The sequence below is a fragment of the Euprymna scolopes genome, chromosome 42 (assembly GCF_053919585.1).
Source record: "Euprymna scolopes isolate OS-2025 chromosome 42, ASM5391958v1, whole genome shotgun sequence".
NCBI classification, from domain to species: domain Eukaryota; kingdom Metazoa; phylum Mollusca; class Cephalopoda; order Sepiida; family Sepiolidae; genus Euprymna; species Euprymna scolopes.
Genome location: NC_136523.1, coordinates 45,493,971 through 45,512,276, shown reverse-complemented (window position 1 = coordinate 45,512,276; position 18,306 = coordinate 45,493,971). Strand labels below are relative to the sequence as shown.

Here is an 18,306-nt window from a genome sequence, read left to right as displayed (position 1 = left end):
AGCTTCTGATCTACCTCTCCATTCCATGTTTAAAACCGATGTGTCCGCCATAGTATCAAACCTGACCGAATGGTTAATTGTAGGCATAGACCGATTCATTTCATCCAAAAAAATTCCAACAAAAACCTAACAGCCAGCCATGGTTCTCCCAAGAATGTGCTGCTGCCATTATGCACAGAAATCACTTTTTCCATAACTACCAACATAATAGATGCACTGAGACTAAAGCTGCTTTCAGGACTGCCAGCAACCACTGTAAAAGAGTAATAAAAAAATGCAAGAGAGCTATATGCTCAGTCCATTAAATCCAAAGTAGCTGAGCAGCGGCTTGGTTCCCACCAGTTCTGGCAAATAGCAAACAGGATCCTGAAAAGAAACGTGTGTTCTATCCCAACTATCATCAATGGACCTTAGGTCATCTAGTCAGCATCAGACAAGGCCAAACTATTTGCAAAGAACTTTGCAGCTAATTCTACCCTATGCGACGAAGGCCATCAACTCCCCATAGTTTCCCCTATAACAGACAACACACTATGCAACATACATGTGCATGAGGTCGCCAAGCTAATCAAGAACCTTGATTCCAGTAAAGCAACAGGCCCTGACGGCATTCCAATTATAGTGTTAAAAAAATTACAACCAGAACTTGCCCCCATACTTACAAAACTGTTTAAGCGTTGCCTTAAGGAGAAGTGCTTCCCAACACCCTGGGAAACCTAATGTATGTCCTGTATTTAAGAATTCAGGTGATAAGTCGTCTCCCTCTCAGTACAGGCCAATAAGTCTTCTGTGTGTCATGAGTAAGTTGCTGGAATTCATATTAAATAGAGAAGTAGTAAACCACCTCAGCAGAAATAACCTTAGTGACATGCAATATGGTTTCTGTTCTGCCAGATCTACAGCAGATGTGCTAATCGTTACATCTCATAGGATTAGTGAATCTCTTGACAAAGGCTTCCTCTCTAGGGCAATTGCTCTCGACATATCAAAAGTCTTTGATAAGCTATGGCATAAGGGCCTACTTTACAAGATTTCCAGCTACAGTATAACTGGAAATGTTTTCTCAATCATTAAATCATTTCTCTCTGAGGCTCATAAGAGTAGTGATTGATGGGCAGAAATCAGAAGCCCTCAGTATTAATGCTGGAGTTCCTCAGGGGGTTCATCCTGGGCCCAAGTCTCTTCCTGATCTACATCAATGATCTCCCAAAACACATACTTAAATTATTCGTTGACATCTATGCTGATGACACGATCATGCATGGCAACACATCAAAGAATGTAAATGACAAGGTTCTGTCCCCTCTGATCTTGAGCACGTGGTACAGTGGGGGAAGAGGTGGCTGGTTACTTTTAATGCATCTAAAACCAAGCTCCTATCTTTACATCATAAACGCTCTGATCCCCATCTGGCATGAATTGAAATGGATGGCTCGTCTAGGGGAAGCCCTATGTTTTGATAAGCTTCTGGGCTTGATCTTTACTCCTGACGTGAAATGGAACACGCACATCAAGTCTGTTACCAAGGTCACTGGGGAAAATGGTAGGATCCTCCTACCGCTCAAGAAGATATCTCACTGCTGATGCAATTCTCTTATCTATATAAAAGCCAAGTATGTCCAAAGGTAGAATACTGCTGCCACATCTGGGCAGGAGCTACTAAAAACAGCCTATCCTGCCTTGACAGTACAAAATAAGCTTCGTGAGGGATGCCTTTTCTCTTCCCTGCAACCTCTCTCCCACAGGAGAGACGTGAGCCTATCTTTGGTTTATCGTTACTTCCTTGGCAGGTGCTCGTTTGAGCTCCAATCACCCCCCCCCCCCGCCGATCTTTCACGAAAAACACACGTCTAGCTGAAACCACTGTCAAAAATTTTCCCCACTCTTTATCTGTGCCAAAACAAAAACGTAGATTCCATGAACAAAGCTTCTTTCTTAGAAATACACGCCTGTGGAACTCTGTTGCGTTTGCCTGTTCCCCACCTTACTACAACCTGGATGTCTTCAAGTCCAACATAAACAAACTCCTGATGAACCGCCCCCTTAAGTAAAACACTTAATCAAATCCCAACAATAACGTACTGTACACGCAATAACCCTTATCCCCGAGTGGCTTCCGGGCCTTTATAAGTGTGGACCACCTTGAAAAAAAAAAAAAAAAAAAGGTTAAAAAACGTTTAGATTCTGAACGCTTTCAAACATTTAATAGATTATGTCTTGGACACAGTCCTATTACTATCTTCGTCTTTGATGACACCAAGATAATACTGCATTTTGAAAAATTATTTTTTTAATCAGGTTAGAGGTCAAACTGAATTCAATAATACGAGGGAGATGTTCCTAAAATAATACCTTTTATTTTTTTTTCCGCCAAAATCGATCAGAAGGGATCGCAAATTGCATAGTTATGGTGATTGAACTTACACATTCACAACCTATAAAGTTTCCCCTGTTAGATATTGAAAGTGCAAGATTCAGACAGCAACCCTCTTTCCTTGATGTTCGTCAGAAGCAGAGACGTGGCATTGAATTCCTGGCAAAAAGTCATCGAGAATGGTGGTGACTATGTAGAAGTATAAAAAAGGTCGCTCGTTTTAATGGTACCACTCCCGTCCTTGTAGCTGTTCAACTTTTAGTTGAACAAGAAAAGAGGCTTTACTTTTGTAATAACTCTCGTAGAAGTGTATCTCGTGTAGTTTCTCGGAAAAAAAAAACTATTGTATTTCAATATATTTTTCATATCTTTCTTTATGGAAATTTCTTCAGGCAAGGTTTGAAGCCACTTGATGTCAAGAGCTAACAAAAATGAAAGATTGAAAAGACAGTTGTCTATTAGCTTCAGTCTTGATAAAAAAAATAAAATAAAAAGCTATAGGTAGGAGGAAAACAGTCAGTAGAAAGAGTTCTATAAGCCTGTAGTTCTTGAAAAGAAGCTACTGGAATATGATGCTGTATTACAATGAGGTATCAAAACAAATTGATGAAGACCACTAGACCCAACAAGTCAAACGAGCTGAAACAAAGAAGCAGGGACTAGATCAGACAATTTTCAAGAACACATGCCATAATAGATTTTGTAGAAAAAAAAAGCATTGTCCTAATCATATGAAAATTCCATTAAAAATCTATTTAAGTTAAAAATCCCTCCGTGATTGACCACCTTGTATAGGTTGTCAATTTTTATTTAAAGTAAAATTTAAAAGAAAGACTTATGACTAGGGCTATGACAAGAGAATATTCTTTTCATTATTTTGACTCGAGTATATCAGTTAATATCTTACATTTACAGATAGAGTGATGTGGTTCTCATAAATTGTGTCTAACTGTGTCGGATATATACTCGAGGGTCAAAACAATAAGAATATTCCTTTGTCATAGCACTAACTATGACTAAGTAAAAAAAAAAAAAAAAAAAAGTGAATAAAACAAGATGGGAGCCCAAAAAGGTCCCACGTGGTATTGAAAGGAAAGATACAGTCTAGTGAACAGAAACTCAGAAAAAAACAAAACAAGACACAAGTTTTGTTGAAATGGCTTTCATTAGGCTAAAGGAGGAGGAGAAGGAAAGAGAAGGAGAGGGGATGCTATGACCTTCAGTTCATAATTGGGTCACCAGTCATGATCATCCTAACTCTCAAATTGACATTTTCTCATGGAGACAGGGTGAGAAATTAGTACGGTCTCTCATTTGTTAAAAAGGCCAGGTCATTTTTATTTGAATCTTTGCTTTCATCCAAAAACTAAATTCCTATCTGGTATTACCCGGGAATATTTACTATCTTTAAATAACACCTTTCTTTTGTGCCATTTCTCTTTATTTGTGGCTAAAAATAATTCTCCAATCAAAACATTTTTGAAGACTTGTTTTAGGATTGCATTAAAGCATGCATAAATATTACATTGCGGAGCAAAACACTTTCAGGGTTATACTAGCAGGTCTTCCGACGTTGCCTGTTCATAAGATATGCTTAAATACGAATTTAATTCATACAGATTATGTATTTATTATTATAGAGACAATTCTCTATTGATTATTATATTGAACCTAATATATAATAGTGAGATCAAAATGACTTGGGGATGCCATCAGCTAGAATCCAAACCAAAATATGCACCTCTCCACCCTCATCCTTATTCTCTGAGCAACACACATATTTGTCAGAACAACCTGGCATGAAGATACTTTTTACTTACAAACTCAAATAACATTAAGATGGATACTCTACCAGACTAGATGAACTCTTGTGCTAGAATCCAGTAACACCAAGGGACCACAGGACATGTAACATATTTAAATGGTCAATTGCAGTGAGAGAAATTATATTCCCAAATTCTTTACTAACTCAATGTTTGAGATAAAGAACTTTAATGGAATATTCAAATAACTATGTATTTCAAGGAAGGGGGGGGGTCCCATGATTTGAGAACTTAGTAATATCTCTCTCTCTCTCCCATATATATATATATATATATATATATATATATATATATATATAATCTTGGGGGCTCCACAGACAAATTCATCTTTAGTTGACCTTTTGACAACTAAATATTTGTGCTTACTAGCCAAACCCATATGATTTTTGGAATATGACAGCTTTGTTCTGTGACGAGTAAATACATCATAAAACTCTTCATTACTTTTTTTTTTAAAAAGTAATTCTAAATATGCACCCAATTTTATGTTGAGACTTGAAGAATTCGAATTTCAGATTTTTTTTTTTAAACAGCCTCCACTTAAAAGAGTATATTAAACCTTTTAAAATTGAACTCTGCTCGTTTCATTACAAAAAAAAAAAAAAAAAAAAAAAAAAAAAAAAAAAAAAAAAAAAAAAAGCTGAAAAGATATTTCTCACTCTTTTAGCATTAGAAAATTAATGAAAAAGAAATACAATCGCCAAAAGATAAGCGTTTCAGTACTTTCAGTCACCACTTTGAAAAATCACTCACAAATTCAAGCGTTTCACTCGCAATATATATATGAGATGGGTTGTTCTCTCCCATTGCAAAAACTGACACCAAGATCAAAAAGTGGGATTGAGAAGTCAATGCCCTCTATAAGGGGAATGCTGACGGGTCTGCCTGGGCGAACCCGTCAGCATTCCTTGATGAGGGTGGCCCAGGCGATTAACAATAAACGAACCCCTTCCCAAAGAGAGAAGGCAGGGCCTGGGTGGGTGAACCTCCTAGAACTGCACAGAACTAAACTCCCACCGCAAAATCAAGATTATTACAGGAAGGGTTTAATCTGTTGTTTTTTTGGGGGGAGGGGGGGCCGCGGGGGGAGGGTCTTAATTTGAAACATCTAAATCAAATATACGACAAATTTATAATTATTTGAAGGTAATGTTTTAAGTTCTATAAGAACAAATAAATAGATCAGTGCGTAGAACATCAGATTGAAGATGTTAAGGTTTCAGTTTCATGTCATTCATCTGCTTTATATGTGGTGGGAATTTAGTAGTTAGCATTGTTGAAACATTTTTCATTTTTAAAAGAAATTTTGAAATCAAACTCAGACAAATTCTGCAATTTAAAGTGCTAACCAAACCCAAGTGATTTTTGGAATGTGACCACTGTTCAGTGACAAGAACATACAAAGATTTTATTTTTTTTAAATGAGTGTAATTCTATATATGCATCAAACTTTATGTTGAAACTTGAAGGTATAAAAATGTTAATTTAGGATTTTTTTAAACAGCTTTTGTAAAAAAAAAAAAAAAAAAAAAAAAAAGAGTACAATGTTCCATTGTTTAAATAATTCAACTTTGCTTGTTTTATTTATTTATTTTTTTTTAATTTAAAAAAGGTTGAAAAGATATTTCCCACTTAATACGCTGTGAAAGAGGGTCAGTGAAAAAAAAAAAAAGAAAGAAAAAGAAAAAAAAGAAAAAAAGATCGCCAAAAGATAAGCATTACTATTTTTAGTTGCCATTTAGAAAAATATAAACAAAAAACACTTTCAAATGTGACCATTTCAGTTGCAATGTTAAGCTCCAATTATGTATAAAATAAACCACACACACGGACAGGAAATATGTCCCTGATGAGTGGTCTTGCAGGACTATATAAAGGGAGGAAAGGGTGGGTAATACTTTCTAAATACTCAAATATATACGCTTATAAATCTTTTTTTTTTTTTGTGTATTGATATTCATATTAAAAGAATAACTTTTTTCTATTTATTTAAAAAGAAAATACAACTTTGTTATATATGGCCGTGCAATTGCATTTATTTGCATATTCTTTTAAACATTCATTTTAATTCCCTATTAGTTTTTTTTTTATGGGATAATCATCTTTAATTAACTATTGTGTAATTATATTCATGCAGATATAATAAATGATTTATACCTGTTTATAGTAAACACAAAACCCTTTCCATATATAATATATGCATATATATATATTTTTTTTGTTTTAAAACATTTTGCCTGCTAAACTTCTACAGTTTTTTGGTCTACAGACATGAAACTTTATATATTTGAATCAAAATTTCATATTTTTGCATATTTTACGACAGAGCAATGCCGGGCGCCCTGCTAGTATAATACCAAAACCTTTAATAACAGTTATTACATCCCCACCCAGTAAATCATCTATTGATCACATGCGAGTTTAACCAGCATTTTGATCAATAAATCACACAACACAGCATCACTAGGTGTATCAGAAAGTGGCCATTAAAAATGATAATCAGCACTTTAATAATTCAACTTAGCATTTTCTAAGCTTATAACTACTTGAAAAATGTAATTCAAACCCTAATTTTTTTTCAATTCAAAGGAGCAAAGACCAAATTTTAAAAAAAATAACAGGTTTAATAGTAAATTATGCCATATTTGCTTTTTAAAGCTGTTTTCTTTAAAAAAAAAAAAATAAAGAAAATCAACATATTTTGACTTGCTTATGAATATATGTGTGTGTATATATATATATAAATGCCAAAAAAATCACTTAAAAAACATACTATTAAATGGATAGTTCCATTCTTCATTGTTAAGAATTTATCAATATTTATATTTTAAATTCCATGTATTTTCGCAACGTGTTTTGCGTGAAGCTGTAAAAAGCTGCTGCTAAAATGAAATTTATGAAATACGGATTTGTCCAAGGGACATAAATGTGTATTGCGTGTGTTAACCAAAATTAGTATTTTTCATCCTCTGTAGTTAGATAGGAAACATACATTCACTTATAAGTTTTTTCCCCCTAGAACAAAAAAATCCGCTTCATCGATTTTTTTTTTTTTTTTTTAATTCTTTTAATGAAATACACGAGTTTTTGACTGATATATTTTAATACTTCTTTATCGACTAATTTTTTTTTTTGAAATATCTATAAAAAGAAAAGAAAAAAAAAAAATTCAATGAAATAGAAATATTTGCCGTCAGCGTCTGGTATTTACTTGACGACGTAAGCATAATATGAGCTTTCATTAAAAAAAAAAAAAAAAATGTTTTACACTGGACTTTACAGGTAAATTTCCAAAAAACTATTTTTTTTTTTGTTTTAAATTAGAATATTTTCTTTATTGATCTTTTATCTTCAATTTGTGATATATAAAACTTTGGCACATAAATTAATTAAAAATTTTAATAGACATTTCAAAATGGGGGTGAATTTAAAAAAAAAACAAAAAAAAAAAAACGTTTGTCTAAAATATATTTGGCTTATTGGAAAGAGCATAAAATTTCACATTGATCCTGAAAACATCGTAAAAATTTAACCAGTAGAAAAATTGATAGATTTTTAAAGTTTAAAAATCGAAAAATATTTAACTCGTAAAATTCTATTGATTTTATTACGTAAAAAAAAAAAAAAAAAAAAAAAAAAAAGGCTGCATGAAGGCACGCCGGCATTTTGTAAACACTTAAAAAATTAAAAAAATAATATTTCTATTATTTTTTAAACAACTTCAATATTTTATTTTGGAAGTATATTCCATACAGAAAATAAACAACCCACTTTAAAAAGAGAAATTACGAGGTTTTTATATTTTATTCGCAGTTTTCTGTTAGGGGTGTCAAAAATTTCTCCAAATTTCTGATACACCTACAGCATCATCATGAATGTGGCATAGAAAAAAAAAAAAAAAAAAAAAAAAAATGCAGCATTCATAATTAACATTTTAATTATTTTCATTTTTTTTTCAGTCATAAAGAACCTCCCCACCCGTAAACACTATTTTCCCCCTCACCAAAAAAGAGACACGCAAATTCAACAGACTATGAAACTGGCGATCGCTGAATTCTATTAAAGAAAAAAAAAAAAAGAAAAAAAAAAGAAAGTCTTCATTTTAGGAGTCAGATTTTGGACGTATTATTAGGGTTTCTTCTAAAACAGCAAAGGGCTATCCATGTCAATGAAATCATGGTCCGTCTCGGGCATATGTAACAGTTAAATAAATTTCAGTTTCTAATCAATCACATGAATATTTACCCCTTTTCAGGTTATTTAATGTTGAATCCAGTCATTTTAGAAAAAATTTTATGCATTAAGTTCTAAATATCTCCAAATATTTATTCATAGTGTTTGGTTTGGTGGTTTTGCAGAGGAATTTTTATTTTTAATGGCCAAAGTGGCAGTGATGTTATCTTTAGATTGCAGGTTCGATCTGCGGTATCCAATAATTTTTTTTTTTTCCCCCGATTTTTTATGTTTTAATATTGAAACAGGGTTATTTATGCCATTTTTTTGTTTTTCTTTCCATCACGTTCGATTTTTTTTTTGTTTTCTCCAATTTTTTAAAAAGTTTTAACATCGTTTGCTTACGTTTTGTTTTTCAATTTTTTTTAGGTTTAACATTTTTTTTTTTTTTTGTTAAATATTTAAACAGGGTTATTACTTCGGTTATTATTTAGTTTCCATTTTGTTTTGATTTGGGGGGAAACTGGCTTGCAACCACAGATTCCCCTATCGTGTAATGTTTACGCACCTGTCGCAACTTTTTAATCGTTAAATTAAAAACCTTTTCAGTTCCTGTCCAGTCATGACCGAGCGATAAGATGTCAGTTTTTTTTTTTTTTTTTTTTTTTTTTTTTTAACAACGTGGTCACCACTTATCAAGGACCAGAATCCACTCAGGGATAAGGGTTATTACGTGTACAGTACGTTAGTGTTGAGATTTGAGTGTCTATTCAAGGAGGCAGTTCATCAGGAATTTGTTTATGTTGGACTTGAAGACATCCAGATTATGGGAAAAAGAACAGAGTTCCACAGGCATGCAGTGCACTTCTAAGAAAGAAGTTTTGTTCATGGAATCTACGTTTTGGTTTTGGCACAGATAAAGAGTGGGGGAATTTTTTTTACAGTGGTTTCAACTAGACGGGGGGGGGGGGTCATGAAAAATCGGCGAGGGAGGACCAGGGATTGGAGCTCAGACGAGCACCTGCCAAGGAAAAAAACAAAGTGTGGGAGAGAGGTTGCAGGGAAGAGAAAAGGTCATCCCCACTAAGCCTATTTTGTACTCTGTCAAGGCAGGATAGAGTTTTTTAGCAGCTCCTGCCCAGATGTGGCAGCAGTACTCCATCCTTGGACGTACTTGGCTTTTATGTAAGTAGAGAATTGCGTCAGCAGTGAGATATCTTCTGGAGCGGTAGAAGGATCCCACCAATTTTCCAGCGACCTTGGCAATAGACTTGATGTACGTTCGTTTTGCACCCCCACCTTCTACCTGCCTCCCAAAACTTTTCTTTTACACAGACAAACACCCAGGCACCCACGCTAGTATAATATAAATCTGACCTATCTGTTTAAATGTATGTATGTACGTCGGCCTAAAACTTTTGACAGAGGCATTAGATTTTCACAGATCGGTATCGTTTTGAAGCTCGACCCTTCGAACAAATATCGAAAAATTGGCCACAAAATATATTAATTCCTTCACCTTCAACTGGGCACTTTTCTACAAAGAGGAGTCATTTTTTTTTTTTTTTTTTTTTTTTTTGCCAATATTTTCGAAAGTCATCCCCTCTTTTAAATTGACTAGCCTCAATTTAAACCTTCGCCACTTCTGGTTTTGCGATGGACGCAACGGCAAAGACGTCACATCTTTTCCTCCTTCGCAGTAATAGACACCGAGGCTAGTTATAAATAATTCATTTAAATATCTACAGACACTAGTGTTTCATCCTTCTGGAATAATCAGTGTAGGAAGTTATGATTGCTATGAATAAAAAAAAAAATGATATTCCCCCCCCCCCCAAATATCTAACCTTGATGGGGACGGGGGAAGGAGAGAGACCACACACATAAACTTGCTGTGGTTTCAAATGATCAGAAATAACAGCAAGAAACTTGATTATAAATATTTCTTATGTTATATCTCCCTTCTTTTAAAAATAGAGTGTGATTATGAATATCTCCAATATCAAATAATCCTTACACACTAAAATTTACTTTATGCTTAACTCGTTGGCCGAGTGTTTGGAGGTGTGTGCTCGGGCGGAGGTGTTAAACCATAGAATAACTAAAAAACGTTAAAACTTAAAAAAAATCTGAAAAATAAAGCAGCGGGAGGGGGGGGGGAGTAGCGTTGCTCGGGTGTTTAGAGGTGTGTGTGTTCGGGCGGTAATCAAAACATAAGCGAAGTAAATATTTTTAAATATTAAACAATTAAATATATATATAAAAAAGTTAAAACTAAAAAAAAAAAAAAAAAAACACAAAACTAACGTAAGGCAAACGAACGATGTTAAATGTAAAAATCTGAAAAACAAAAAAGAAAACAGAAAAATGAACGTTAAAAAAAAGGCTTAAATAAGCCTGTTTCAATATTAAAATTTAAGAAAATCGGTGGGTACCCTGCGTTGCCCGGGTGATTTTGGGTGTGTGGGGTTAAGAATAAGCGAAGTATATATATATATATATATATATATATATATATATATATATATATAAAAACGAACGTTACGTGAAAAATGGCTTAAATAGCCCTGCTTCTTCAATATTAAAATTTAAAGACATTTCACACCACGATTTGAACCCAAAACCTTTAGATAACGCATTCTAACCAACTGACCTAAGACGACGTACACAAATTTAAAAAATTTTTTAAACTAAATCAGTTTACGACGTCGTATGACGCATGCGTAGAAGCGACATCGTCATGAGAGGACGGTTTTTGCTGACCCCCCCCCCCATAGAAAAGTGCTGATTTCAGGGTGAAAAAATTAGCGTTTTTGGCCAATTTTTCGATATTTGTCGGGCGAAGGATGGGGCTTTCATATGCGACCAAATTCGTGAATTTTTGTTCTGTTTGTCAAAAGTTTTTAGCAGACATACAAACATTTTCGTTTTTATATTTATAGATAGAAAACCAAGAGGGAAGATATAACGTATGAGAAATATTTCAAATTTAATCTCCCATTGCTGTTATTTCAGATCATTTGAAACCATAGAAACAAGTTTTAGCTCGCGCCCATCAAGGCCAGAGGTTTGGTGAAAAATCAGATATTTTCTAATTTATATGCAAAGTTAGGAAAACAAAGAACTGATTGAAACATTTTATGGCTGTAAAAAAGTGCCAAAAATAGGCTCTGGATGATGGATGATCCATTTAATGTGCGACCATTAAGGGCAAATGTCACATAGCTCGCTACACAATTCAGGTCATTACCTTTCCAACAAGTCTTCATTTGTTAAATTCTAATCAATAGTTACTGAGATTTCAAACTTATAAAATTGCCAAAAAAAATGTGGTGTGTGTGTATATAATATATATATATATATATATATTCAATTCATTTTGATTCAATTGTTTCCCTGTGGCCTTGTCAGACCACTAATATTTATAAAAGTGAAAAATGTGTGTGTGTATGTACATTTCCCTACCAAATAACTCAATTTCCACTCTAGAGACTCGAGATTTGACAAAGGGGGAGATTGAGTTTTGGGAAAATCTTTTTAATCAGTTTCCAATAAATGTTGGGGGGGGGGGGTAAAAAAAAATTTGACTTCTGCAGTCTACCAAATTTTTCAGCCAATTTATGGTCTAAAACACTTGAAATTTTAGATGTAGGTTACCTGGACATGAGTAACTTTTTAATATGTATATACATATGCACATAATTTTATGTACAGTACATAGGGCCCGAGCAAAGCTGGGGCGCTGGGCTGAACTGCTAGTATGTATATATATATATATATATATATATATATATATATATATATATATATATATATATGGGTTTGTATTACTGTACACAGATTCGAAAAAGTTGTCAAAAAACAAATATATAACAAACAAATATTATCAAAGGCAAGATAAGTTACTTTTCTACCAAACTGGATACATTTTTGGTGTTTTTTATTCAATGTAACATGTTTATTCAGCTCGAAAAACATACAGTGTTTACCGATGTATTGGAAAATTCAAAATGGCGCCCGACACTCTCTTTAACATGGTAAGTTTGGGAAAAGGTGTTATAAATAATAAACTAGACAAAATATTATTAAAAAAAAACAAAACAAATATATGTCAACTTATGTCACGATAACATATATTGAACGAATTTCTAACAGTATTTTGTCTAGTTTATTATTTATAACATCTTTTCCTGAACTTACCGTGTTAAAGAGAGAGTCTGGCGCCATCTTGAATTTTCGAATACATCGGTAAACACTATGCTTTTCGAGCTGAATAAACATGTTAAATTGAATAAAAACACGGAAATATATCCAGTTAGGTAGAAAAGTAACTTAACTTATCTTGCCTTTGATAACATTTGTTATATATTTGTTTTTTGACAACTTTTTCGAATCTATGTGTACAGTATACAACCGATATAAGACGACCCTCAATTTTTGAAGATGATTTAAGGGTCGTTTTATACGCCGAAATATACGGTAATTGCATCAAATTTATATAAAATTATAATTAATTGGGCTAATTGGGTTCGGTTTCAATAAAAGCCATCTGAAAACTAGAAAGTTCAAGATGGTCATAATTCCAAGGGAAAGGGGGGGGGGGTAAAAACAAAAAGTATTTAGATGAATCGAATACAATGTTAAATATTCTAACTACTCCTATAGTTCAATTGAAAAAAAAAAAAAAAGTCGCTACTTGCAAAAATACGAAGTTAAATAACTATTCGTACTAATTGTATACATATGTTGATACGTTGCATTACATCAGAAATTTAGACACGTGTGGTGTTGGATTTCTACCGGTTCGAATGAAAAAAAAATGCTAGACGGATAAAATTGGGTGGAGAGGGTCCATAATATAACAAATTGTGGCGCTTACACTATTGGGACGAGATTTCGGAAATCGTAATACTGAATTTCACACGAAAACAATAGCCTATTGAATAGGATCTAGGTATTCCTCGTATTTTTCTTAAAATTATTAAACATTACGAAAATCGATAAGGTAGAAAATTATTACAATAAAAATAGAATTTGATGAAAACGATCGTAAGACACAGGATTGTTCAAATGGGAGGTAATTTTTCGTTTCCATTTAAACAAGATGGCCACAATGTTCAACTTACTAACACGATTAAAAACTTCGAGTTTGTATTATTGTACAGATTCGAAAAAGTTGTCAAAACAAATAAATGTTATCAAAGGCAAGATAAGTTACTTTTCTACCAAACTGGATATATTTTTGTGTTTTTATTCAATGTAACATGTTTATTCAGCTCGAAAAACATGCAGTGTTTACCGATGTATTGGAAAATTCAAAATGGCGTCTCAAACCCTCTTTAACACCGTAAGTTTGGAAAAAGGTGTTATAAATAAAAACTATACAAAATACTACAAACCCAAAACTTCAATAATTCAGTAATATTCAGGTAGTTTAAAATAATGATTTCCCCCTTGGATTTTATCGACACGCGCGCGAAATAAATGTGGGTGGGGGAAAATCAAGCTTCCCAAAAGGGGCATTCTGGATAGGAACAAAAATAATTGCCTCAATCATGAAGTATTTTCTGTTCTGCCTTTTCGGTACCATACTGAAATAACGTTATTTTGAAAGCCATTCTTAACATGGGGAGGGGGTTTTGTAACTATTCTGTGCTTCCACCTAACAAGATAGTATGAAACTTGGGGTTTTTATTACTGTACACAGATTCGAAAAAGTTGTCAAAAAACAAATATGTAACAAATAAATGTTATCAAAGGCAAGATAAGTTACTTTTCTGCCAAACTGGATATATTTTGTGTTTTTATTCAATGTAACATATTTATTCAGCTCGAAAAACAGTGTTTACCGATGTAATGTATTCGAAAATTCAAGATGGCGTCTCACACCCTCTTTAACACCGTAAGTTTGGGAAAAGGTGTTATAAACTATACAAAATACTATTACAAACCCGCCGAATATATGTCAACCTATGTCACGGTAACATATTGAGAGAGTTTCTAACAGTATTTTATCCGGTTTTTTATTTATAACATCTTTTCCCACACTTACCGTGTTAAAGAGAGAATAAGACGCCATCTTGAATGTTCCAATACATCGGTAAAAACTGTATGGTTTTCGAGCTGAATAAACATGTTACATTGAATAAAAACACGAAAAATATATCCAGTTAGGTAGAAAAGTAACTTATCTTGCCTTTGATAACATTTGTTATATATCTGTTTTTTGACAGCTTTTTCGAATCTATGTGTACAGTAATACAAACCCGAAACTTGTATTTAACAAGAAAAACCAAATTAGTTAAAATGGCGCACTGGCGCAGTCCCAAAAATGTATAAGCATCGTATTTCTCCTCCACTGACCGAGGGCAGAAAAGGTGAAATGTATCAGAACAGATACTACACTTTGTTCATAACCAAGAGGCCAAGTTTTGTTATATATTTGTTTGATAACTTTTTTTTTGTACCCCTGAATTTTAATACAAACCCATAACGTTATTATCTCAGCACGGTTCGTAAACTGCAGAAGTACTGTTTAACAAATACAGAAGTTCATAATTCTAATTCAAAAGAAGGCCCTCCCTGCACCAACTAGACACTGAAAAACGGAACGTGTGCATTCCTTTGCCCACGTGGGGGTGAAGGAGGCGAACAACGAATACCACTCACATGGCGAACACAACAACCTCGTCGAAAAATGCGATAAAACTTGCTTGGGGGAAAAAAAAAAACTAAATAAAATAAAACTAAATAAAAAAAATTAAGTAAAAATTATCCATTTCTCTTCATTCAACGAGAACTTGATATGATGGTTGGTTTTTAATGTGGGGCTGGGCATATGAAAGAACGACCTCTTAAAAAAGGGATAGAGGGAGGGGCTCTGAAATGAAAGAATAACAAAAAAGGATCTCTTCCATCGAGGGCAGGACAGATGGGGGAGGGGACCTCAATTCACGAGAATTAATTGCCAGATTCTTGGCCTGTAAGCCCTAATTTTTGGTTTGAGTTCTTGATTAGGACATCCTACAAATTACAACTGGTTTGAATATGTCTATTATATATTCGTTAAGAATGTCCTGCCAAAACATGATGAAGTGGGTGTATATTGTTCGTATCGGTTTTGTTGGGATCTGCCATCTAATACGATGCCGCACGCTCTATTTAAATTCCAACAGAGATCTTTTTATAATTCCAACTGTCCCTTTAGACGCAACTGTTTCGATCTCTTGCACTTGGTTCACCGGGTATAGGTAAATTTTTTACGACGTGCCCAAGTAACACCACGAACCTCCTCATGCTAAGAACGGCTTTAGGAATAACTCCCTCCAACCTCACCTCGAAAGCCATTCTTAACATGAGGTTCGTGGTGTTTATAGTACGCAAGGGCTGGTCGTAAAAATATACCCGGATACATTCGTCAGGTAGTTTTGTGGTGCTAGAGCAGTTATTGATCCGGGTACTGGTCGCGGTAAGAGTTCCCTGCCGAACACCCTAAAAAAAAAAAAAAAAAAAAAAAAAAAAAAAAAAAAAAAAAAACCACACTGACTTCTCCCCACGCATGCGCAAAGGACATGTTTTAGTTGCCATAGTAACAAAACGATCATGAATTTTTTATCGACTGTTTTACTGTTTTTGAATATTGAAATAAAAGACATACTACACATTTAATAATATCTCACTTTTATCGACTTTTACTTTTTAATAGCATTTTCTTTTTTTTTTACTGTTTATTTTTTTACTGAAGATATTAATAAATGTGTAGTAATGTCTTTTATTTCAATATAAGAATAATTTCAATATTTCATATATATAATATTGAAATATAAGAAAAGAAAAAGTCGATAAAAGTGACACATAAACAGAAAAAAAAAAAAAGATATTAATAAATGTGTAGTAATGTCTTATTTCAATATTCATAAACAGTAAAACAAAGTCGATAAAAATTCATGATCGTTTTGTTACTATGGCAACTAAAACATGTCCTTTGCGCATGCGTGGGGAGAAGTCATTGTTTTTTTTAGGGTGTTCGGCAGGGAACTCTTACCGCGACCAGTACCTTGATCCGTGCTAAAATAAAATTATTTAAAAAGCCGGTTATCCTTTACGGAGATGGTCCGCCATTATTAACATGGGCTTGTACCTATTCTGTACCTTACAACTGAATAATAAACAAACAAAACTTTAATTAAACTTGGAAATACGATTTAAAAAATAGCGCGGATCAGTAAGTGCACTAACACCAGTTTTGGGTTAAGTACAGATTAGGTACAAGACACCCATGTTAAGAATAGTTTTCTAAATAACATTTCAGCACGGATCAAATTTTGTAAACCAAGTGTAGTTTGATTCAAATTCTGTAGAAGCATCGAGAAAATTTGGAAAAAAAAAAAAAAAAAGTGAGGGAATATAGCCCTTCTTTCAACAGAGACCTAATTTGAATGGGTAACGTAACCCGTCGTCATTTTACCAGTTTAGGGTGCGTTAGATGATAGTCGCTCATTTATCGACTTCTAAAAAGTAGAATGTAATGTCGGGGGAAAATTGCCTTTAAAGCCCAAACCGGACCAAACATTAATTTTGGCCACAAAATATATTTTTATATAAATCGTTTCAGTCTACAAACTGCCCCTAGTTCTTGGCTCAAGCTACGTAGAAAAATTTAGTTTAGAAACTGGAGTGGTTCTATAAAAAAATCATTCCATTTAGGTTTTTTTTTTTGTTTTTTTTAATTTTTCTTCGGAGGTCGGATTTTTGTTCAGATTAAAAACAGACCTTATGCCTAGCTCTGCCCTTGTGAGAAAGCAAATAAAGAGACAAGATACCATTATTATATAAGAAAGCCCGGTAACATGTTAAAGGTAGACAAAAGGGTAAAAAGAACCCGAAAACACGTGAGCAAAAATGTTACTTAACTTCAAAGTGGGAGGAGTTAAAAATTAACAAGAAAAAATGTTAGAAACAAACGCAAATAAATTAAATAATACTTACCACCACGGGTTTCGTCTTTAGCATGAAGTTTTCTTAATTCGGCAGACATGGTGATAGTTTTTTTTTTCTTTTGACAGAGTTTCTGCACGGGACGAAAGGTACACTTGTGGCAGCCCGACTGTTGAATAAAAGAAGAACGTAATAGGAATGGCGCGAAACGAGCACCACGTGGTCTCAACGTCGGGGAGGGAGGTAACCGTTCAGTTGTTCGCAAGTTTCTTTTTTGTTTTCAAATAAAAAGCAACTAATTTCGAGATATAACTGTTATTCCTTCGCACCTATAGTTTTATTGTGCATGTTACCAGGCTAATATCGACAACGCCACGTCACGTAAAAAAAGATTTGCTAATAAAACATGATACGGGAGACGTCGCCATTCTGGTCAATTTTTATCCTTTGTCCCCACGCTGTTAATGAAACACTAAATAAAAAATGCGTTTTTTTTTTTCATGAGATTACTCGTCCACGTCCATACCGTGATAAAAAAAAAAAAAAAAAATTATAATGGGTGTTCACACTTTATTATATCACAGTAAAACCGTAGTTTAATAATCTGAACAAAGTATAATTCGACGAAAATTTGGGGCATTTTCCAGTAAAACGAAAAAAGTGGTCACAAACAAATAAATGTTACCAAATGCAATTAAAAGTTACTTTTTGGCCTTTTCCTGTATTTCTTACATTTGTTTATTATTTATTAATTAATTTTACTATTATTGTGGGGAAAAGAAGTAAAGAGAGCAAGACAGAGAGTCGAATTTACGATGTTCTTTCGTAGAAAATATATCAACAAAACAAATACAGTTAACTCTCAATTTATAAAAAAAGATTTATTACTTTTTAGGAAATATTTCAATGAAAATAATCATTTATGAGTGAACAAAAGGGGGGAATTAGTTGAGATTAAGGAAGTTTTAAAATAATAGTTTACATAAAATTAATTAAAAA

The 18,306-nt window shown here is 33.5% G+C and overlaps 1 protein-coding gene across 1 annotated transcript in view; it reads right to left on the bottom strand.

Moving 5' to 3' along the window:
- The window catches only part of LOC145267074 (multifunctional protein ADE2-like), a 42,308-nt gene extending 24,451 nt beyond the window's left edge, over positions 1-17,857 (bottom strand). Inside the window, exon 1 of the mRNA XM_080123037.1 lies at positions 17,359-17,857. Coding sequence (XP_079979163.1) covers positions 17,359-17,407 — 49 coding nt within the window. The 5' untranslated portion in view covers positions 17,408-17,857. The remainder of the gene's footprint in view (positions 1-17,358) is intronic.
- Positions 17,858-18,306: the final 449 nt, after the last annotated feature.